This window comes from Phaseolus vulgaris, chromosome 8, assembly GCF_051622355.1.
Source record: "Phaseolus vulgaris cultivar YP4 chromosome 8, ASM5162235v1, whole genome shotgun sequence".
Classification (NCBI taxonomy): domain Eukaryota; kingdom Viridiplantae; phylum Streptophyta; class Magnoliopsida; order Fabales; family Fabaceae; genus Phaseolus; species Phaseolus vulgaris.
In genome coordinates, this window is record NC_143505.1 from 9,952,444 (window position 1) to 9,978,030 (window position 25,587).

At 29.9% G+C, this 25,587-nt stretch overlaps 3 protein-coding genes across 3 annotated transcripts; 1 reads left to right on the top strand and 2 right to left on the bottom strand.

The window, feature by feature from the left end:
- Positions 1–7,145: 7,145 nt before the first annotated feature.
- LOC137824316 (ammonium transporter 2) lies at positions 7,146–11,860 on the top strand. Its single transcript, XM_068629897.2, has 4 exons — positions 7,146–8,152; positions 8,662–8,947; positions 9,363–9,466; positions 11,255–11,860. Exons 1-4 carry the CDS (start codon positions 7,511–7,513, stop codon positions 11,681–11,683), a joined length of 1,461 nt encoding a protein of 486 aa, XP_068485998.1. The 5' UTR covers positions 7,146–7,510; the 3' UTR covers positions 11,684–11,860.
- A 1,221-nt stretch (positions 11,861–13,081) lies between these two features.
- LOC137824362 (BAG family molecular chaperone regulator 4) lies at positions 13,082–16,371 on the bottom strand. Its single transcript, XM_068629991.2, is given in 5 exon segments — positions 13,082–13,375; positions 13,377–13,483; positions 14,567–14,713; positions 14,799–15,055; positions 16,148–16,371. Coding segments are annotated over 5 exon segments (762 nt in total). The 5' UTR covers positions 16,311–16,371; the 3' UTR covers positions 13,082–13,287.
- A 5,098-nt stretch (positions 16,372–21,469) lies between these two features.
- On the bottom strand, positions 21,470–22,517 carry LOC137825973 (transcription factor bHLH87). Its single transcript, XM_068631793.2, has one exon. It carries the CDS (start codon positions 22,069–22,071, stop codon positions 21,571–21,573), a length of 501 nt encoding a protein of 166 aa, XP_068487894.1. The 5' UTR covers positions 22,072–22,517; the 3' UTR covers positions 21,470–21,570.
- Between the last annotated feature and the right edge of the window lie 3,070 nt (positions 22,518–25,587).

Below are 25,587 nucleotides of genomic sequence, written 5' to 3' on the forward strand. Positions count from 1 at the left end.
TTTGTCTCGTAAAGAGATGGTTCAACGTATGAAGGAAATGTAAGCTAAAGAAACTTATCATATTCCTCCTACATGGATGAATATGAGATAATTGATTTTGTAATGATAAAGAAAAGGTGATATGGTGACCTTCCTAAGGAAACCATCCCAGTGACCTCACACAAGAATGTTGGGAGTCAATGTTCTATCTTTGACGAGCACATGAAGCATGAGACCAAAAATGCTACTTTAATCGATACAACTCAAGTACTAACTCCTTTTAGCTAGACTAAAATTCTCTATAACATGGAGCCTTTGTGATTGATGCAAAATCTCATGACATAATATTTATAAGAATTTTTTAAATTTTTTCCATGGTGATTGTTGTTACAGGTTCTTTCCCCACCCATTTTGTGAAATACTCGATGGTAACTACAATAAATTTCATCTATATAGCAGTATGAGGAAATGGGTCGAGGATAACCATTCCCCACTTATGGAATGACCATGGTGCTATTACACAATACAACTATTATGCTGGAATTGTACTTATGTATGAATGTCAGTAACACTAGTTACACTTTCTGACATAGCTAACACAATCTTCTTTAAGTTTAGGCTTGAAAAATCCAACCATAAGAACTTTAATGGCCAAGGCTCATCCCCCAATATTTCTATCGTACACGCCCTCATGAATCTTGCCCATAATCCGATCATCTTGTCCCTTTCAACACGTCTGAGCAACGGTGTTGAGAACTCCCTTCTACATAACTTTCTCTAAGTTATCACATATGTTGACACATTCTTTCGTAAAATTTCTTGTTGTTTAAGGTCATCTGGCTTTTTTCCCTCCTCTAACCAATGAACAAGCATGGCCTTCCAAGAATTCTTAACTTGAATTTGCATGAACACATGGACTATGACACTTAGTACTCTAGATTCTCTTGAATCACCAATCAGTGATAACCCAATTGTTTAGTGTTGTCTAACTTTGACAAGAGATCAACTCTTAGGTTTTGATCCTTAGGAACAAATATCAACAAAAATTGTTTAAAAAGACTTGTCATCTTCTTTACCTTTGCAAATACTCAACAAGATGCAAGTCTTTTGCTTGGAAATTTTTGGCTACCTACTCTTTTACTAACTAAGTCACTTTTAACAAGGATATTAACCATTCTCATCTCTGAAGCCAATTACATTCCCACTATTAGTCTCTCGCACTAAGGTTGGTTATTGCTTGTTTCAAAAGAAAAATGTAGCAATTGTTCAATCATGACACCATCTAGTCCTTCCAAAATAATTCTCGCACCATATCCTTTTAAATTGGAAGTGCCATCGACCCATAATATCCACCTCGAAGCTTCTTCCTTTAATACATCCACATGTGGAATTAGTTTTGCCATAACTTCTGTCAAGACTTATGCCTTTATCAGATCTCGAACTTCATAACTCAACTCATATTTTGACAACTCGATTGCCTACTTCATCATTTGTCCAACCAAATTCATCTTTTGTAATACTTGTTTGATAGGTAAACCTGTTTTCACTATTATCTTATAAATTTAGAAATAATACCTTAATCGTCGAGTAGTTGTTATTGCAACTAAGGCTCCCCGTTCTATCTTTTGGTACCTTGCCTCAGACCTGTGAAGTATCTTGCTTACAAAATAAATCAATCTTTGTTCTCCATTTTCTTCTTACACCAAAACTAAACTTATTGATTGATCAGTAACACACAAATATAGGTAAATAGGTCATCCCTTTAGTAGCTTGCAAAGTATTGCATGGATGTGTAAGAGTTTCTTTCACAGGCCTAAGATTAGCAAATCTAATGATGAATGTGTAAGTCGTGTAATTAAAAATTTGACGTGGGAAAAAATGTTAAGAACTTTCACCCTAACATTAAAAGTGTATATTTTTCTTTTTTCTTTCAAGTAGTAGAGTTTGAATAAGGTGATGTGAATTAAATCTTTTTCCCAAGTTAGCATCATGTAAATAGGACCCCTCATATATCATGTTCTAGTTATTTCACTGATTTACAATTGTTCAAATATTATATTTTGTGTGATAATCATACAACGAAACACATAATTTAGTGATACATATCTAAGAAATATAGAATCACAATATAAGCATAAAAGAAAATTTCCAAGTTTTGAGATACATATCTAAGAAATATAGAATCACAATATAAGCATAAAAGAAAATTTCCAAGTTTTGAGATTTGATGTTCCTCTACTATACATCAATTGTATGTTTCTTTGCACAAAATTTCTTGTATAAAATTTAGATTTATGATAAAGTATACCCTAATTTCTAAAAATTGTCAATTTTCTTTCTGAAATATTTAGAATTTGCTAAAAAATCAAGTTAATATTAAGATTTTTTTTATGATTTTAACATAAAAAGTATTCACCATATTTTATTACGGCTAACTTATGTTGTGTTTGCTTCTAGGGATGACCTCTGAGAGAGGATTGGCGAGCAAGTGATAACCTTGGTTGTATCTAGTGATTTGGAGGCACTGCATTTTTTAGTCTTCTCTCTTATGAAGACATTGTAGATGATTTCCACATAGGATTGAAGGAAATTACTCACATACTCTGCAAAGTTGCATCCGAGAGACACTGTGTCACTCTGCATGCATACACTGTGTTAGTCTGCATGCATACAAAATCAATGCAAGAATCAATTTAGCATAAGCATCTTTGACTGCTTTTGAAATTTTTTAACCATGTACTTAACTACTCATAATCCAAAATCACATTTATAACCATAATTTCACCATTTACTTAATTACTCAATTCAATATAAAATTAATACATAAAAATATCAATTTCAATTCACCAAGTTGAACAAGTTTTCAAAATACTAGAACAACCTACTTCTACCATTTATGTTAGTTTTGCTTACTTAGAGGTAGTTTGCTTTGAAACAAAATACAAGTACTCCAACACCTAAAGGATTTCAACTTAAAGCAGAGGAATCTCCAAGTATTCTTATACTTCTTTAAAACATCAACCTATAAAATCAACATCTCCATTTATTCATATTAGAAGGAAATACCTATTCATTCACTACAAGAAAATCATTAGATAGAGACTAAGTTTAGAGACAAAAAATAATTAGTCACTATATTAACTAAATTAGATACTATTTTAGAGACTAAAACATTATTGGTATTTAATTAAGGTTTAAGGTTTAGGGTAATTTAGAAACTATTTCTTAATAATAGAAACCAATAATTTTTTAATCTTTAAAATAATATCTAATTTAGTTAATATAGTGACTAATTATTTTTTGTCTCTAAAGTTAGTCTCTATCTAATGATTTTATTGTAATGATTGACTAATTCAGACAAATACGATATAAAGCTTCCACATATGTAGAAAAGAAGACGAGGAGGTAAAATCAATTGTTGTAGAATCACTACAAGAAAATCATTAAATAGAAACCAATTTTAGAGACAAAAATGATTAGTTGTTATATTGACTAAATTAGAGACCATTTTAGAGACTAAAAAAATTATTGGTTTCTAAATTAGTTTCTATTATTAATAAATAGTTATAAATTAATATCTAATTAGCTATCAAGGTTCTCACTACCAAATTTAGAATCTAAATAATTGGTAGTTAAAATCTTGGTAGATACCACTTTAGAAACTATTTATCAATAATAAAAAATAATGTAGAAACAAATATTGTTTTAGTCCTTAAAATGGTATCTAATTTAGTCAATATAACAACTAATTAATTTTGTACCTAAAATTAGTTTTTATTTAATAATTATATTGTAGTGAATGTGGAACTTACCTTGATTAAGATTTTAGATGATGTATCTTAATTATCTTTCAATATTTCCCAAAAGATAGGATGCCGTCATGAAAAAGATAAACAATCAATCTATACAAACTTATAAATGATAAAAATAATATAGAGTTTAATAAGAGTTGAAGTTTTATTATGAATGAAGAATAAAATGTTTTAAATCTATTTATAGTATTTTTCAAATGATATGTTCTTTTTCCATTTAATTTAGGTAGCCAATAAATGTATTAAAGTATTGAGTTTGGTGTGTTCAAACTTTGGGAATATTTGAAAATCAACTAAACTTTGTTTGTGACATCCCATGCTATAGAGAAATAAAAGTTTCTTCTATACTTATGATTGAACACCATAACTTGATTGGATGAGGATGATTTACAATCTTATTTAAGAAAATTTACCTCTTTGAAATTAAGCTTTCACTTTTTCATGGTGTTATTGTGATTGGTGGTTTTGATTTGTTTATGTTACTAAAAAAACACTAAGATAATTCAAGCATCTAAATGCTAATGACTTTATAAATTCATAAGCGAGTAATGGCTGTTTCTAACATAAAAATTGAAGAAAAGTATATGAAAATTCAAGATATATGATAAAATAAGATTGTGAGGTTTAGGTTGTGTTATAAATAAGTAAAACAGTGTATATTAGGAATCAACTATAAAGAAAGTCTACGTAGTTATCTTAATTAAAATGTCTATAAGAAAGTATTTTAACTCATTTTTTTCAATAAATTGTAAAGTACTTAATAGAATAATAATTAAAAAGTTTTTATCTTGTTAAGATTGAGTACATAAATGGTTAGATGTTATTAGGTTTGATAATAAATTAAAATTTTAAGATAACATTTATCATAATGTTTTTAACATTTTTTTAATGTTAGGACTTTGATTAATAAAGAAAAAGTATAGTTTGTATAAAAATGGAGATATGAATATAAAATAGTGGAAGTGTATAAACTTCTTCCAAGTCTACTAAATAGACATTTGCAATTTTATTTTAGATTAATAATAGTGTAGAGTTATGAGAATATAAAATGGTCGGATTTTTACTAATGTTTTTAATTTTTATCTCTTAATTATTAAAATAAATAAAATTTATAAAAATAGATAAATGAAAAATTTGTGTGAAAGTGATACAATTATAATGTATTTGAATTGAAGTCATATCATATATAATTAAATTTGTATCAAAATAATACGATTTATTTCTTTTAATAATTTATAAAAAAATTATTTAATTTACTAATTAAGACATTGATTTTACTTAAAAATTCCTAGGATAGTTTCTACCATGATAATTGATATGAAAAACTATTGGAAAGATTAACATGACTATAACTATTCAAAATCAGAAAAGAAAAAAAGTACCAATTATCAATCAGTAAAAGGAAAAATATGTCTTTTCACTATATCAAATTGTAAATTGTAACCGACTTAAATGAGTGTTTCCACAGGAAGCTACAGAAGAAATTGCGTTCTCGTTCAATTTCCGTATAAACCAAACCATTAACGTCATCAATTTTCTAACCTAACCTATACTCATAGGTAGGATTTCTAGATTCATAACCCAAATAAGATAAATAAGATACCAATATTAATAAATAAATAAATAAATTAAAAATATATTTGACTTGTATGATTTTATTATAATTAAGTTTAAATAAATACATAATTCAAAATAAGATTGAAAAATCATTTAATAAATTTTCATACAAATAATCAAGATAAAATATTTGTTAAATTAGCGTAGTAATAAATAAAATAAAATAGAAATCATGGATAAGAAAGAGAAGAATTATAAACTTAAAAAAGCTAAAAAAAACTATCCTATGACACTTCTAAATCATCAAATGTTACTTTTTCTAAATAGATTTATAGAAGTTTTCATGGAAGTCTCACTGTACGTAGAAATTGTGAAGAAGACCAAATTTTATGCGAAAAATTACATATTTTTTTCATATTAAAACATCAATTTAGCTTACTTTCGCCGTTAACATTGACAATTAGACGTTACCGTTTATACTTGGAAGTTGCTCCAATGACTTTGGATGGAGGTACAGTTGTAGTACTATGAATTTGCTATCACAAGTTTTCTATTTTGCTGAGGAATAAATGTTAGGACATTATTCTAAAGATTTTATATATTTTTTATGACAATAAATATTATATCTCCTATATTATTAAATACGATCGAACTAAAATATGAGTTCACCAAGATTGTTTTTATAATTATGTTGAGAAATCATGTAAAAAATTAAAAATTTAATGTTACTTTAATTTTTCAATGTAATATTTATTTCTTTTTCTCTGCTTAATTATTAATCATTCACATTCTTTCACCTACTTATTCTTATTTTTCGTCTTTTAAAAAAAAACATAGGAAGGCTAGACGGAACAAGCATAATGATATTCACATATTTATAAAAATATAAAACCATTTAATATTATTTTTCAAAACAACTAATAGAATTTAGCTATTAAAAGAAAAAAATAAAGTTAATATATAATTAACATGAAAAGGTCATTAAAAATTTCAAATTAAAAAAATAAAACAACTTTCTAGAAGAAGTAGGGTGACTCTTTATTTATCAAACAGCAAGACGACAATGAATCTTAGATTTATTTTTTAATTTATAAAATTGTTACATTGATTTTAAATATTTTATAGAGAGACTTTTAATAAAAAGTAATTATAAAATAACAGAATTTTCTTTTACCTTTTCTGTTTCCTGTCTAAAACTTTAAAAACATAAATGATATTATAAATAAAAAATGAAAATAGAAGTAAGTAATTTCGTATATAATTGTTCTCTTCCTCTTTCATTGATTAATTACAAATGATTAATCGAGGTAATAATTATAGGAAAAAAAAACATTTGAGCAGTAAAGAGGTGTTAAAAATATAGAAAAGAATAAAGAATTGATATGATTGATCTCATGAAATGACAAGAAAACGAGGACTAATAATTAAAAATAAATAATTAATATGATTGATGAGTTAAAGAGAAATAGAAAAATAGTATATTAAATAACTAATATCTTTAAAAGCTCATATTTTGTAATTAGATAATAGTATAGTTATTAGTCTTATTATACAAAAGGTAAGAAGCAGATTAGTTATAAATTGGAAGTTTCAATTTTGCAGTTTTCATTTTTTGTCTTTTAGTGTGTTTGACTCACCAATCAAAGTTCTCCTCGCATTCACACCACGTGGTTGTAACATTCCCCACTCCTCTTCTATTCTATACCTTACCCATCATTTTCAACTAAAAGTCTTAGTTTTGCCAAAGAAACTTTTGACTTTTCCTTCTAAAGATAGTGAGTTGCTGCAGCCACTTATGAAAAGCCAACACGATTTTACACAAACCTTTCAAAGATTCAATAAAACCGAGTATCCCACTTTTCAAATTACTCTCATCAACCTATATATGCATACTAACATCCCACAAAAAAACAAACTAATTTGTTTCAAACATATTATATACTACTTCCTAGGTTGTCACTCAATTTTTGTCTGCTTTTTCATGTGAAACAGTAAATACTAAAGCTGAAGACTTACCTATGCAGAGATTCAGGCTTCTTCGTCAGATTTGGAAAGACTAAATTTTTGTCCATGCCCTTCTTTCACACACACATAATATATATAAAGAGATAGCAATAGTGAAGGGTGAAAGAACTTGATCAAGAATTGAAGCATCTTCAACCATGACTACTACCTTGGCTTACCAAGAACACCTTCCTGCAGCACCCGAATGGCTGAACAAAGGGGACAACGCTTGGCAGTTAACAGCAGCAACTCTTGTTGGTCTACAGAGCATGCCTGGTCTTGTGATTCTCTATGCCAGCATAGTGAAGAAAAAATGGGCTGTTAATTCAGCTTTCATGGCTCTCTATGCCTTTGCAGCAGTTCTCCTATGTTGGGTGCTTGTGTGTTACCGGATGGCCTTTGGGGAGAAACTTTTCCCCTTCTGGGGTAAGGGTGCCCCAGCACTAGGCCAAAAGTTTCTTACAAAACGAGCCATAGTTCCTGAAACCATCCATCGCTTTGATAATGGGACTGTTGAGAGCCCTGCTGAAGAACCCTTTTACCCCATGGCCTCACTTGTCTATTTCCAATTCACTTTTGCTGCTATTACTCTCATCTTGTTGGCTGGCTCTGTCCTTGGTCGAATGAACATCAAGGCATGGATGGCTTTTGTGCCTCTTTGGCTAATCTTTTCTTATACTGTTGGGGCTTTCAGTCTCTGGGGTGGCGGCTTTCTCTACCAATGGGGTGTCATAGATTACTCTGGTGGCTATGTCATCCACCTTTCCTCTGGAATCGCTGGTTTAACTGCTGCTTATTGGGTAATAAACCTTACTTTCATTTTCTTCATAACCCTATCAAAATTTGCTTCAAAAGTCTGAAGGGTATCTTTTAAATTGCATTCTTGATCACTCTTTTGTCACAAAATCTCATCTTTCATATTGTGAAAAAGTTGCAGAAAAAAAAGTCCATGAACTCCCAACTTCACCATGATCTTTCATATCTTTTGAACTTGAAAAAAAGAAGAAGTTACCATCCATGTGGCTGCAATTGTGATCATGGGGTTACCCCAAGTTCTATTTTTGTTTTCATTTTGGAAGAAATAACCATTCTCATAATTACTATTTTAAAGAAACAGTATTTTATCAATTTTGTTAGACTGTTGAGAAGCAAATGTTATTTTCCTAAAGCAACAATTCCAAACATATTACCATACTCATCAACCAATTAATGTTTGACCATGAATTTGGGCAGCAGAGGAACCCCAAGCTCATTCAATCTTGTTTAGCAACTTGGTTTCTGATAGTGACAGAATTGATAAATTGTGCAGGTTGGACCAAGGTTGAAGAGTGATAGGGAGAGGTTTCCACCAAACAATGTGCTGCTCATGCTTGCAGGTGCAGGGTTGTTGTGGATGGGGTGGTCAGGGTTCAATGGTGGAGCACCATATGCTGCAAATCTTACATCTTCAGTTGCAGTGCTGAACACAAACATTTGTGCAGCCACAAGTCTCCTTGTATGGACAACTTTGGATGTCATTTTCTTCGGGAAACCTTCTGTGATTGGAGCTGTGCAGGGCATGATGACTGGACTTGTATGCATCACACCAGGAGCAGGTATGATCAATATTCCTTACAGCAAACACAAAACCTACACACTTCATTAGTTCTATATGTCATAAGGGTTTATCTGTTATCATGCACCAGATTACAATTAAAAAAAAAATAAGATTGTGGAATTTTCTACATTTACTACTTACTATGTTTAAATTGGCTTTTGGAAGATAGGATTGGGTTATATGCACAAATGAGTTCAACTGATATTGCTGGTGTACATCATCTTTACATAGACATTCAACACAAATTCAACAATTATGTTAAATTGACTTTAGTATAAAATATTTCAAACTTGTAGTGTATATATATAAGCTAAAAGAAATATTTTAAAAAAATGAAAATGATTAATTCTTTAATAATGAGCATAGGTGTAGATGCAGTTTTTGTTGACAATTATTGTGACAACAACTTGCAGGGCTTGTGCAATCGTGGGCTGCTATAGTGATGGGAATATCATCTGGGAGCATTCCATGGGTCACCATGATGATTTTGCATAAAAAGTCAACCTTGTTGCAAAAGGTAAGACTTTATTTTCTCACGTAACACACATTTTTCCACCAAAATACTTCAATATTTATTCATTGTTTTCTTTTATTTCACTTTCACTCTGTTTTTTTCTTTCCTTTTTTTTATTCTTGTTACATCATTTACCATATTTATTCTTCTCTCCATGTTTCTCTTCAAACCTTATGTTTATCATTTAAGAATAAAATTTGGGTCTAACTTCATTTCACATGTGCACGTGTTTGGGAAGTTTCATTTAATATTGAAAAAAAACAATGTTGATTCTAACCACTTCCATTTCTTTTTGCCCACTAAAGTGCCTTTTATTATTTTTTAAAATATAGATGAGGTAAAGATGAAACTCATTTTTAATTACGCATCTACCTTGAATTTTCTTGGTTAATTAAAATTACAAATACATTTTTCTTCGTCTAGATAAAAGGTGGTGAAATGATTTTTCTCTTCATTGCTTTTTTAATAGATTAAATCATTATGTTTACCTTAATGGCGTGATGACATTTTCTTCTAAGCAAAGTTTAAGCTCGTCAGTTACTCCTCAAAGATAACTATTATATCAACAAAACCTCAACTACACATTAATAATAACATTTGAATCTTATTTTTTTTTTAGAAAAAACATTTTGTGAATCATGCATATTTAGTCGTTTAGGTTACCTCCTATTAAGTTAGAAATCAAGTGAGTCTAAGTTTCATATCAAATAAAAATAGAAAGTTGAACAATATATTTCCAAACACGTTGTCTTAAAGATTTGGGTTGGAGGTGTTGTCAATCTCTTGTGTGGATTTTGCTCAGATCTCATTGTTGTTAAATCTCCCATTGAAATACCTAAATTGGTATAAGAGTTGGTAGTTTGTCTCGATGACCAACTCAGACGAGTACAATATGGTCTCTGTATTGAAAATCTTCCTAACAAATACGGTGCTAGTAAGGGTCGCTAGTGAAGTAGTCGTGGTTAGAAATGCTTTTGAACAAGGGGAATGTACTAATGTGAATGGACTCATACTTTAAAATTCTAGGTTGGAGGTGATGTCAATATCTTACATGAGTTTGACTCAAGTCTCATTATTGTTCAATCTTCTCGGTAAATCCCTCTCAAAAGACCCTTCATGTGTATTATCGTATTTCATTAACCGACCTGAAATTTATATGAAAATAAAAATATATTAACAAACACATTGGAATGTACATGGACTAGTCACACGAAATGTTTGTAATGAGAATGCCAACAAATCAATTCTATTTTCTTTTTAAGTTGTATATTTACTTAAATCCAACTATAAAAAATTCGATATTCATATCCAATAGAGATTAACCCGAAAAAAGAAGAAGAACAAACAACTCTAATTTTGTAAATTGATTTTATAAGATTAAATTAAATTCTAATTCTAATTCTAATTTTGAAATGTTATCAAATTTTACTTTAAATCTATTAAAGTGATCAACTATAATTATTATTCATAGTCTAATAGGGTTAGGCAAATGAGAAATGCACAAAGAAAACTTAAATTATACACCGATTTTTCTATAATTTGATGTTATAGGATGAAATTAAATTTAAACCTAAATTCCATGAAATCACATCTGCTAAACTTAGATCCAAATTATAAGAGACTAGGGAGTGTTTTTAGATTCCTTCTGATTTGAAATTGTTATGTGCTATTGAATTTTGTAATTATTATGTATCTACCATGGTTTTTTTATTAGTTGAGGATAGTTATACTATTATGAAAGCATTGTATATACTTAACTTAGCCTAATTTTGTGAAATGTGTTATGTTCAGGTGGATGACACCCTTGGTGTGTTTCACACTCATGCCGTGGCGGGGCTTTTGGGTGGTCTCCTCACAGGTCTCTTTGCAGAACCAGTTCTGTGTAGGTTACTATTGCCAGTTTCCAACTCAAGGGGTGCATTCTATGGTGGAGATGGTGGCATGCAACTCGTGAAGCAACTAGTGGCAGCCATGTTTGTGATTGGATGGAACTTGGTCTCCACCACTATCATTCTTCTTTTCATACGATTGTTCATACCATTGAGGATGCCGGACGAGCAGCTGGAGATCGGCGACGACGCCGTCCACGGCGAGGAAGCCTATGCCCTGTGGGGTGATGGAGAAAGATATGACCCAACTAGGCATGGCTCCTTGCACCCTTCCAACTCTGCTGTATCACCTTATGTCAATGGTGCAAGAGGGGTGACTATAAACTTATGAGCCAAGAAAGTAGTTATTTGGTTGTGTTTTCTAACACATGTATAAAGTTAATCTATGTTTGATAATGTTGGCAAATTTGGTGATGAATGTGTAAGTTGTGTAACTAGAAATTTGATTTTCTCATTTTTTTTGTAGCAATGTTGAGTAATTTCACCTTATTAGAAACTTCAAACTCTATATTTCTCCTCTTGTCCCTTCATAGGTGAAAATTAGTCTTTCCTCCTTTTTTTTAGGGAGCAGTGTTTGAACATGGTGAAGTGAATTAAGGCCCATTGCCCTAGATAAGCAGCATATAAATAGGGCTCATCATACACAATTATTTTTTATGATTAATTATCATTTTTAAATTTAAAGGTCTCAATTTGAGTAGGAGAAGTTGTCTCATTGATTTGCATTTGGATATTACATTTTATGTGCTAAAGATACGACCAAATGCATAATTTAGTGAAAAAAGTTTGTTATGATCGAAATCAAATATGTTATCACTTTATGCTCGAAATATAACCAAGAAATATAGAGTTACCATGCAACCATAAAAGAAAATTTCAAAATTTCAAATTTGATATTCCTTTAGGTGATTTGTTATGTACCATTTTTTATTTATTTATAACATAGTTTAAACCTCATAATCTTATTGTATACTTTAAATTTGCATGTAGTTTTCTTTAATTTCTTAGTTAGAAGCAAGAACTACTCATGTATGAATTCCTAAAGTCATTGACTTTATTGTTTTGGATTGTTTTAGATGCATGAATTATCTTACAAATTTTAAGACCCATAAGCAATCAAAACCATGGATCACAATAACACGTGGAAAAAACCAAATTTTAATTTCGAAGAGTGAAACCTCCTTCAATACTTTAAATAAGATGTAAATCATCTCCTCCAATGGTCACGTTATGGTGCTAGATCATTCTCTTTAGTCTAGAAGGATGTTTTATTCCTATAATTACATGAGAGACTACAAAATTAGTTCCTTTTCAAATACTCTTAAGTTTGAACTCACCAAACTCAATATTCTAATACATTTATTGGCATTATGTCTAGTTTGAGAATATTAAACTCATGGTTTTGTAATTTGTTTTTTTATGATTATATTTGATACGGAAACAAATGATATTATTACATGTTAGAATGATGGTTTCCTACTGTTTTTTTGTTATTTGTTTTAAAATATTAGATTTTTTTTAAAGTACGAATATTTCTAGGATCGTTATTGTAAATTATGTATTTATATATATATATATATATATATATATATATAAACTTTTTTTTTATGCTGACAATTTTTTTTATGGTAAATTATCTTTCAAACTTTTTGTCAAACAATGGCTGCAGTGTACTTGCTATCGACAATCCCAGTGCATATCAGAACAGACAATAGACGCACTAACAAAATTTCATGAACAGATTCATGTAACCAGATTTTCTTTTTTTGTTCCAAATTCTAGCTTTCAAGTATGGCCCCTAAAGGCAGTCAATTGGTTTATAGATATTTTGTCTTCAGCAAACCACAAAAAATTCAACTTTGGTTGAAGAGTCAAGGTCCAAAAATATGTTGTTGTAAATGGTTTATAGTTTAATGTTACATAGAAAAATCCGAACTAATCATGCCGTTCCCAATCTTGAGTTAAATTTGTAGATGTTGGCATTGAAGTTGGATAATTCAAGCTCCCAATTCCAGAGTCAAAGGTCCCACTGGGTTCCTACAGAGACAGTTTTACCAGTGGTGGGTAAAGGGTTGGAGTTTTTTGCCTTCAGAGCATCTAAAGTATCTACAAAGTTCTGCACACGACGCACCTGTTGACAGGTGAAAGAATTGATCTTCAGGTCTTCAAAAGAAAATGAAATTATGGATGATTATAAAAATTGGAAATACATCACTCACCACCATGCATTATGCACAAAACAATACATTTTTTTCACTCCATGCTAAGAAGGGGGGTAGAGGGATAGTTTGCAGAGTATTTGATAAATATACTCAAGTGACAAAAATTTAATGAAGTTTCAACTCCACGACATGCATCAAACCGCCAATTATACATAATTCATTATTTCAGTTACATTGATGATGTGATTGGATCTAGTTTACAAAAACAACGATGAGAAGTGTAAGAGTAGATGACATGGTTAGGTGATCTACACACATAACATGGACACAAATCAATAAATTATTATGATATGGGAAGAATTCACAAAGGATTTGGCATAGAACTAAACTTTTTCCATGGTAATTAGGCAAGTACCCTATACAGATAATAAGCTTGACGAGTAAAGCGGAGAATGTTGAACTAAAATAAACCACTATTTTTACCAACATCAAAAATTGGCTATAAAACTTGAACTAAAATGGTGCATGCGGGAATGCAATTACACTGATTCCTAAAACCATCGTTTGACATCACTAAATGTCATTTTCCTCCCCCAATCCACATCAAATGCTTTTCTCCAGAAAAATCTTGTGACTTGACCAACAACAACCATCGGAATTTTCATAATATATTTCCCGGACTACAACAGAAACTAAGACTATATCAAACCAGCACAAGTTTTTAGTGAGGCTTTTGATTTTAGAAAGTGCTTGCTAAGAAATTTCAGAGACGAGATAAAATGTGTCAAAAGTCATCTTAGAAATGGAAGTAAACAAAAGTCTCACATACATGGATAGGGTAAGAAAACAAAGCTTTTCGATCTACATGCTGGCACAAAATATTGAGCTATATTGCGCCAATAACAACTTATTTAAATATAAATGTTAAAATATATCAGGCTGCAAACCAACATATTGAAAATGACTTACCAATATACTTGATTTGTGAATATGGAAATAAACTCAATAATTAATACAAAGTTAAATTTTCTACAAGACCATAGATACTCTACCTCGGCTTTTCTCTGCAGCTTTGCTTCACCTTCAGCCTGAATACCATCCAGTTTCAGCAATTGCCTCATTAGCAACTCCGTGCACATTAAAAACTCTTTGTCAGAAACCCTGGTCCCTCCATCCGCAGCCACTTCCAAGACAAATACCTGCAAATCAAATATGCATACCTCATTCTCAGGTCCTGTTATTATTTCTCGATAACAAATAATAATACGGGAAACACAAGCTCACCCTCTCAGCAAGCTCGTCCACCTCCGCTTTGACTTCAGCAACAGCTTCAAAAGCCTTTAACATGTCCTTGTGTTTTCTAATTTCCTCCAGTTTCCACTCTTCACCAGCAGCATTTTCCAAAAGCAAAAGTTTTGAATTGTCCATCACACCTTCTATGTACAAATTCTCTTCATTGTCCTTTTCTTTTCCACCGAAGAAGAGTTGCTGCTCTTCGGGCAGTAAACCAGTTTTGTTGGCAAGCAGTTTCTTAACATCCCCTGCCATCGAAGACTTAGTTAAGAGAAAAACACATACCAATTACAGCAGGATATAAGCTTATTGAAAACTTATGCAGATTTATTTGAGCCTATTAAATTTCCTTGTTTCAGTTTGATGACTATGCACAATATCTCAAATTGGCATATATCAGAATATTGGCCTATTGAAAACTTATATCAGAAATGACTATGTAGAATATAACCTTTCCCGTAAACTCTAACTTATTTCAATAAGCTTATTAATAAGTGTTTAATTAAACTGTGTATCATACACATATTCCAGGGCATATATTCTAAGACAAAATACTCCAGATGAAGGAACAATCAATGGCATAATGCAGGGCAAAACATTAATCAGTTATGTTAAGAACATATCACGAAAAGAAATTATATAATATGCTTCAGATCCCAGAACTCTCCAGTTTATTAACATAGTCCTCTTATTTTCTCACAAAATAGAATATAGCCACTGTGTGTGTGAGTATGTATATGCTGAGTCGTCACTCTGGATATCAACTGTGTCTATAGTGATAAGAACCCACATGAATAACAAATAAATAATTCATGTTTCTAAAACACAGTTGCCAACCAACCACAATCCAGTAACAGCATCAAGGTTTTTTTATTCAAAGCAACAGCAATTGTAATCACGTGAGCAGCATTCTGATCTAATGGCAAGGATAATCAGTTACTAACTCGCAAACAAACACAATTTAAAAACTATAAAAGAATTAAACAAAAACAAGGGTAAATTCAGTCAGCCCATGCATATTCTCAAAAAACTATAACTCTATAACCTCATCTCGCGAATTCGCCTCCTTCCATAGTTTATCTGGTTTGGATTTCATAAAATTACCTATTCTAAAACATAGAACATGATAATTTCATAGAAAAGGCCTCGGTCACCCTTTTTTGTTTTGCATGAATTAAATATCTACTCTCATCGGCCAATCAATCACTTCCTAACATATATACATAAGCCACGGGTGTTGACCTTGTGGCAAAAGCCAAGGAGACTTCACGAAACTGTGCAATGTTCAAAATCCAATGACTGAGAAGTGTTTGATAAAAAGAGAGAGAGAAGATGCTAACAGAAAGTGGAGTTGGTTGGTAAGAAGAGGTGGTGGTGGGAAGAAGCGTGTGCTACAGTAATCATCATCACGTTGTTGTTGTGGTGGTTGGCGCCGTTATCCTCGGTGGCGGCGCGTCTCTGCACGAACATGCCGCCCGGCCTCATCTCCCACTCCATCTCCATCTACTGTCACCACTTTCCTCTGCCTTTCTCCGATCTCTAACCCCACTTTCTTACAGATAATAACTACACTATTTATAGGTTTACATAAATTTATTTATTTTTTAGAGTAATACAAACTTCACCAATTTTTGTAATGAAAGATAAATATATTAGACTTAATAATATACTTTATTAATAATTTTTATATTTTTCAAATTTTATTACTTAATTTTAAATTTCATAATTTTTCTTATACTAATTTTGAAATTATGCAATTTGTTTATCTTTCCGTCAATTGGCTTTCAAATTAATTAGTAATGTGACAAATAAATCAAAGTGATGACTTCTAGTTTATAATAGAAGATGTATCATACTTTAGATTAAACATTTATTAGTTAATTTTTGGGCTTACGCAAATCTTATAATCTGAATTTGAAAATTATACATGTTTTATATTTTTATTAATTGAATGTCATTTTCGTAAAAGTGTGTTGAAGGAATCAAACAAAAGGAAAAGGTAAAAGTTTCATGATGTGATCAATTAATTAAAGAAAAATATTCCATGTTGTATTTATTATTTTTAGTTTTATATATTTTATTTAGAGAAAGTAACAATAAAATAAGAGAAAGGGGGAAAACTCTCTTATCTCAATTAATATTTATACTTAATCTATTTAATTTTTTTGGGTTTAATTGAATATGTTAAAGCATTGATACGTAATATATGTCTAATGTGCCATTCAAATCGATTCAATTAATTTGATAAACTATACTTCATAAGCTTCGATTTTAGTTGAATTGAACCCAATAAGCAATAATCCACACCTAATTTCCTCATAACTTTTAATTTAATTAGATTTAATATAAACTTAATAAATCATAATATGAATAGTAATTGGTTGGTACACTAAAAAATAAAAATTAATTTAAAATAAATAAATAAATAATTATTGTATTGATTAAATTAGATATTATTTTAAAAACTATAAAAATTATTGATATTTAAAATAATTTTTATTATTAAATATAAGTTTTAAATTAATGTCTAATTAATTACTAAAACTTTAACAAATCAATTATTTTTAATAGTTAATTATTAATAAAAAAATTAAATATTAATTAAATATTAATTTAAAAAATATTTATTAATAATAGAAATTACTTTAAATATTAATAAATTATGTAATTTTTATAATAGTATCTATTTGAGACAATACTAACTAATTATTTTGTATCTACAAAATTAACTTTTATTTAATAATTTTTTTTAATAGTGTATACCTAAAAATTGAATAAATCATATTAATATTTTATACTATGCTAAAATGTATTTCATCTCCCTATAAAATTTTAAATACGTCCTTAACTAAATTCATTAGTTTTATCTTTCTAAACTTTAAATGTATTCTTATATAAGTTTTCATGACCAACAATTTCTTTTATATAAAAATTTAGATTTGAAGACTTAAAACATTACAAAAAAAAATTATTAAATAAAATTAATTTTAAGAGATAAAAAATAATTAGTTATTATTAATAAAATTTATAAATTAATTTATACATTAGTATCTAATTAGCTACAAAGTACTTTAGGTTCTAAAATTGATAAATAAAACTTTGATAGCTAATTGGATACCAATTTAGAAACTACTTTAAATACCAATAATTTTTCTTAGTCTATAAATTAGTATCTAATTTATTCAATATAGTAACTAATTATTTTTTTGGTTTCTAAGATTGATTTTTAGATAATAATATTTTAGTAGTGAAATAGATTAAAAATAAATGTTTTAATGAAATTATATATATTTTTTTAAATTGATTCATTATTTATTTATTATAAAGCTCTTTTTTTCTGACTTTTTTTTAAATTTTTTAGTTTTCACATTTATCCTTTTTTATATTCAATTCCGTAGTTTTGAAGGTTTGTATTGTTTGTTATTTTTTTAAGTAACTATGTGTCACTTTGTTATCCAGTGCTCTATTTGGCCTGTATGTGTTGTTTTGGCACTTTGCCCACAACCAAAAACGTTGATAGTGGATGGGTATACTAAATTCTTTGACAACTTCTTCCTAATAAATTTGTTGTCAAAAAGATTCAAAGTAAATTCAAAATCATAATTAGTTTGTGCTATAACAGAAGCTAAATAGGACAATCATGAATTTCAAATAGATGAGAAAAAAAAAACACAATGAACATGATGCTACCTCACTAAAGCACTTATTCAACAAGGAACTATATGACACTAAAACAACGGAATTAACAGCCATAACATGAAAGCAACAACAACAATTTAAATCTAACCATGTGGCTAAATAAGTTGATCAAACAAACACACCAGTTTCTAATTTATATAAATGTTAATAAAAAAATTAGGTGTTGTCTATGCAATGTATCAACATGATATTATCATTGTTATACTTTTAGCCCCACAGTGAAAAATCTGAGAAAAGATTGTTCGCATAAAGGTATCCACTCACAAAACTTATCTTTCAACCAGACACGTTCTTCCTTGCAGTAAGCTGCCAGCCCAACTACGACCACTGCAATTTTAAAATTGTGACTAGAACCAAACAACTCTTCGCAGTTTTAAAATGAAATATTTCTCGTTAATACATGAAGGCGGATGTTATATATTTAGGATACATCAAAACATATCAATTTCCAATTATTCACTAGCATGTTTTCCTTTCCTCCTTCCATACCTAAAAATCTCTACAATTTCAACAGAAGATTCTATCAATGTCTCCGGAATATGAGAAAATGAGCTCTCATAATTAGGAGATAAGACAATATATTATTAATAATCTGGATTTGAAAAAAATAGGTACAGAAAACAAAAACCTGTACATGGTCAATAGCAATAGCAATTGTTCAAATTCGAACACGACACGAGCATCTCAGAAAATTCAATGCCCACAGTAGAAATCGACAATGAAAACGAAGAAAGGATAATGAAAAAAGAGAAAAATCAATGGTGATGATGGTGATGTTGTGTTCATCGAAGAGAACGATGGTGGTGGAGCGTATATTGGAGTGTGTGAGAGAGAACGTCGGCGTGTGTGTTTCTCTCACTGAATAATAAAAATATGTCCTGAGAAGAGGAACAGGAAGAAGAAACCAATTACCTTTGTAAAAAAGCGATTCCATGGTGGAGTAGCAAAAGCAGGTCCATGGCGGAGCAGTAGAAGAAGCTCAGTGGCGAAGCAGCAGAAGCAACTTTGTGGTGGAGGATGAGAAGTAGCTATGTGGTGGAGGAGGAAAACCAGAAATAAGTTTTGTGGAAGAGAAAGCGGAAAAGTAACTAACAAGACAAAAAAAGAACATTAAAAGACTTACAATTATGTTTTTTAGTCACTTATATTTGAAAAAGTGTGGAGTGTTTTCCTGAAGTTTCAAAATATATATTTAGAAAAGTTAAAAAAATAGTTTTTCTTATAATGAATTTATAATGAAAATATTTTTATAAAATAAATAAAAAATTAATTAATTTTAATTCAATAAATATTTAAGATTAAGAATATTTTAAAAATTTAAATATTTTTAAACTTACACTTCCAAAAAATTTAAAGAATTTAGTTATCAAATATATTAAAATTATATTTTTAATTATTTGTTTATAAAAAACTTTAATTATATTTATTTATTGAGATTTGAGAAAATTTAAAATATTTTATTGATGTTTTACAATAAACCTTTCAAACTTAATGAAAATTAAAAAAATCTTCATTATTTTGACGAGGTTTTAGAATAAATTTTTGGAACTTAACGAATGTTGAAAAAACCTCCACTATTTTGGAGAGGTTTTAAAATAAACCTTTAGAAATTAACGAAGGTTAAAAAAACCTCTATTATTTTGCTGAGATTTTAAAATAAACATTTGTAAATTAACGAATGTTAGAAAAACATCTGTTATTTTACTGAGGTTTTAGAATAAACTTTTGGAAATTAACGAATGTTAGAAAAACCTCTGTTATTTTGCTGAAATTTTAGAAAGAACCGTTGAAATTTAACTAAGGTTAAAAAATCTCCGTTATTTTGTTGAGATTTAAAAAAAAAAAACTCCATTAATTAAATCTTAATCAATTCCGAGAGTTATATTAACCTCCGCTAAATAACCTTTATTAAATTTATTTTTTTTAATGATTGTCACTCCTTATTAATAATTATTTTAAAAAAACATTAGTAAAGATGAAATTTAAAAGGCACATGTTTACATGTTTTTAAAGATTAAAATTGATTTGAGATAAAAAAAAAGTTATAATTTAAATATGAGACACACTTTGGTTAAAATTAATTATTTTATAAAAACTTGTACTGGAAATAAAATAAGCTTATAAAAATTTATTTTTTAAACTATCCTTTAAAAATATCATATTCTAATTTAAAATTTGTAAAAAAAAAATTAAAAAAAAACATTACTTAAATATATTACTTAAAACAAACAAAAAATATTTAAAAAATATATTCTGGTTTCAAATTTATTAAACTAAAAGAAAATGATTTTCACTTACCAGTTTTTTACAGGAAGTTTTCCATATTGTTGATGTCATATTGATGGAGGAACTCTCAAAATCTATGTTGAGGTGAAGCTTGATATAGTGTTGAAGAATATGGTAGATGGAACCAGACATGACATGGGTGTCTGATGATTGAATGACAAATGAAGGTGGTTTTTCAATAATAATAAAAAGGAATATGCAGGAAAAATATCTTATTATGATCATTCATAAACCTTTTAATTAGAGGATTTAGAATTGAGTGAGTTTTAAGTGTATTTTAGAAGTCCTAATTTTACTTTAACAATCTGTTATTTTTAAAAGAAATATGTATGTGACATGTATGGCCATAATAATAGTCCAAGATTAGTGACCAATGGCGACAAATAAAGTGGCCCTGGCTAGCTGTTTTCGAACTCTTGGCCTTCTACAGTTCCTCTAATTCATGTTTTCTTTTTCAAAAGCTTACCACATACACTTACAGAGATAAAAAAAGAGTTTAAAATCAATTTATATTTAAACTGATTTATATAGATTTTCTCATTTACGACACAAGTTGATTCAACTTCTCAAAAAGTTCTTTTATTTTCTTTATATTTCCTTCATAAAAATTTGTCCAAATATAACCTAACAATGGGTACTTGTGTTGACTGAGGGAGACACTAGCATGCAAGAACTACTCACAAAAGATGTAGCAGGTTAACCATTACAAGTTTACAATATATATATTACTACATAAAAGAAACTGAATATATATCATATATGTAAACAAGACAAGATACTAAGCTGGCCAATATTTCATAGTGGCATCAAAGGTGTTACAATCTTCTTCACCTTGGAAGCAGCACTGTGCTAGTGGTGGCTGTGGTAGACTCAGCTGAGAATGCACCGAAACTGAAGAAGGGTTTTGCTGAAGAGAAATGGAATGTTCATGAGGGAGATTATACTCTGCAGGGAGGTGCACGGGAGCTTCATGATGATCAATATCTAGAAAGTTTATCAATGCTTGGTGGAGCCAAATCTGGGATTTGAGGAACTTGACGTAGTGAATGGCTCCCTCCAACATGGACACTGTGTCCATCTTGCTCCCACCCGGGACCATGCTCTGAAGGATCTTAAACCTGTCACTGATTCTGTGCCTTCTTTCTCTGGCTGCCACGCTTTGTGGATCAGTGGAAAGCTTCACCCCTCCCTTGTTGCCTTTCTTCACACCCTTTTTCTCCTTGCTGATCTTGTTCTTGGATGATGACCCTTCACAAGAGGTAGGGCTGATGCACTCCATATTGATGATGGCTTTGAGAAAGTACTGAAAGAGGGTAAGAAAAGGTGCAAGCAGCTTTGAATTTGGTAGGGATGCTTTTCACATGTTTATATAGCATGAGGGTGTGAGTGAGTGAGTGAGGTTTTCTTTTTTACACGAATGTTTTATTCTGAGAGGAACTAGTGCACACAATTTGAGATACTCATCCAACATGATTCATTTCACAGTTAAAATAATATTAAAATTAAGGAACAAGTCCCTTCATGTTGTTATAGTGATATTATTATAGTAATGTTAGTGACAGCAATGTTAGTTGTGGGGGAGTGAGTGAGAGAGATTGGATGAATGATTTTGAATGGGGAGATGGAAGAGATGTCGTGATGTGAATCAGCCATCTTTGGCGCAGGATACGGCAGGTTTAGGTAGGGACCGGGTTAAGAGCCACCATCATCACCTCATTTTCTTTTTCTTTTCTCTTTGTGCTCTTTTGCTTGTGCTGCTTCTTATGCTTACTCTCTGCCTTCTATCATTTCTAAGCATTCAATTCTGTGATAATGCATTTAATAAACTTTTGTAATAGTGAGAAAAAGAGAAAAAATAAATGTAGGTATCAAGTAATTAGTTGATTTGTGAAAGTATAATTGTCCAAAAGATTATTATCAATAAACTTTTAGACTTGTTGGAAAGTGTCACTCCACCTTCATCAAATCTTAAAGTGCTACTGATATATCAATTAAACAACTTCACTTAATATTAACTAATTTTAAGCTGAAATCTAACTTTTTTTATCAGCTTGAAATGAATAAGTAAAATATGCTTTGAACTTATTTTTTATAAAAAAAACAAAAGTAATACTTGCTTCTGATTCAAACTCATTGCTATAACTTTAAAATTGTGTGAGGGAGCTTTTGATATTGTTTATACATACTAACTAAACCAAACATGAATTTGTGTGAGTGGCTATAATATTTATAAAAAATTATCTGATATTTTGTATGTCATGTCTTATACTTTAATTTGTGGGAATGTTTAACTTAATGGTTAAAGGTGTAAACTAAATTAATTTGTTGGAGTATTATATATAAAGTTGGAGAAAGTAAATCTGCAGACATTATGACCCACCTCAGAAAGAGGGCAACAACACTAACCAATTAGCATGTGACAGAGATTAGGCTATCTATTTGTCTTTGATTACAGCATGGCCATTGATGATCAAAGAGAGAAGCAAGGAATTGTTGGGGGGGGGGTCCTTCCTCTGAAATCGAAGCAAATGTTTTACAGTTGCAGGGTGTCTAAATTCAAGGACCAAATAGACCATTAGTTGCCTGGCTTTATTATGTACGGTTTGTGCTTTTCATCCTTAGGTTATACACTGTTTCTTAAAAGAGAATAACAATGCATGTTATTTGTTTTCTTTCCCTTCATTTCATTTGCATGTTGCTTTCAAAGGAGAAAAGAAAAGAAAAGAAAAGCACTTAGCTCTTCTTTTCAAGAAAACAAAATGTTAAGCCAAACTTTACTTCAACCACAATACCTTGTATTCAAGTTTTGTTTTCATAAAAAAAATGTTACCTTGTCTATCAAAAAAGCTATGCTAAATATTGATCATATGTAGAAATTTTACTTTACATGTAAAAAACTACTCTTATATGTTTGGGGTCATTGGTAGTTAATGGCTTTCACAATTCACAATACAAACAAAGCCAATCCTTTTACAATTTTCTTTGCTGGTTCTTTGTTGGGGGCATCTTACCCAAAAAGCAATGTTTTTATGTTACAAAATAAATTTTCTTGAAACCCTTTTACAATCACAAAGGGACCCCATGCATGGTTGATTTGGACAAAGTGACAACATCTAAAATTGCTCTTTATTTCAAATTGATTGAAACCCTGTATCTGTTGGATCACACGGCCAAACCTGAAGAATCTGTATAGTAGGTTGTTGTAAGTGGTTTAGTAGCTCCATCCTTGTGGTTGACATTACAGTGCTGCAGAATCAGTAGTTGTTCTGCTGCAAAAGTGATTGATGACAGATAAATAATACAAACAAAAAATCAGTTTTTTTAATTTTATTTTAATCTAGAATATTGATCAAGAAACAGCAACTAATATTTTTGAAATATTAATACTTTACAAGGTTGACATTTTATAAACAAATATTTCTTTTGAGCACAGAGATCTGAAAATCAAACATGTAAACAAGATTAGTTTTGTCTCAGTTATAGTTGATTTACATAAACCAAGTTGAAAGGTGAATTGAAACAAGAAGAAAAATGAGAAGGTGTTTGTAGTGAGAGACAGATAGAGAAAGGTTGAGCAGAAGCACATGTGGCTCCTGCTTTCACGATGTGAGAGGGGTGGGTAGAACTCTAATTATGCTTACTTGTGCATATGAAAATCCCCAGCTTTACTTGTCCACTCATTTGTTGATCAACTTGTCAAACCTCTGCACCAAAAATGTATAATATTATTATGAAGGAGGAAAGTGAAAAATCAATCACTCTAACATTTCTTGTTGAAATGCACTGATTTGGGTGAGTTGGCTATTCAAAACAAAAATACTTGCACAAATTATGTTAGATCAATGGATAGTAGTGTCTCTTTTTCTTAAAAAAGTTATTATCCAATTTCTCTCATTTTAGTATGAAAGGAAATGTAAATATGTGTTTGCCATGATATAAAAAATGCGAGTAACACATTTGTGAAAACATTTTTCTCAATACACATTTCTGATTAATTAAATATTTTTGGAAAAATAATATTATTTTGTGAATTTGAAGAAATCTCTCTTAATTTTATAATTTCCAAATATAGTCCAAAAATAATAAATGGGTAATTTAAAAATTACTTTTTTTAATCAGGATTTTTTTTTATAAATTATGAAATACTCTAACCTATATGCAAAAAAAAACAACTATACATTAACAGATATTAATTCTACATTAGTTAATTAGAGCAATAACTCCTCTTATTGTACATTCAAAAGAATGCAATCTTTAAAAAGTAGTAACAGTGTTCTTTTCTTTTATCTTATTCTAAATATATTGAGCATCATTAAATTAACTTCTGTGTTACATTTTTAAGGTAACATTGTAACATTGAATGAGAATAACGAGGTACATTTTATCATTTGATATATAATTTTGATAGTAAAAACGTATGCGAAAACAACACACAATCACGAATCAACTACGCATGTAAAAAATAAATAACACAGAATTTAAAACACAAAGATATTTTAAATCTGCAACCTGCAACCTACGTCCATGGAAAACTAATTAAGTTTTTATTTTGTTTGTTACAATTTTATTACAAAATATTTTAAATAGAAATTATAAATGAGACACAATAATTAAACTCACTTAAAACATGATGTCTTCTTATCACAGTTTACTTAATCCTTCATACTCAACAAATCTTTCCATTATGTCCTTTCTCTCTTCTCTATTTAAGAAAAATAAGCATAATCTTATGATTTTCTATAGATGTTTGCTACTTCCATTTTCCACAAAGGCAATGCAAATGTCTAGGGAATAG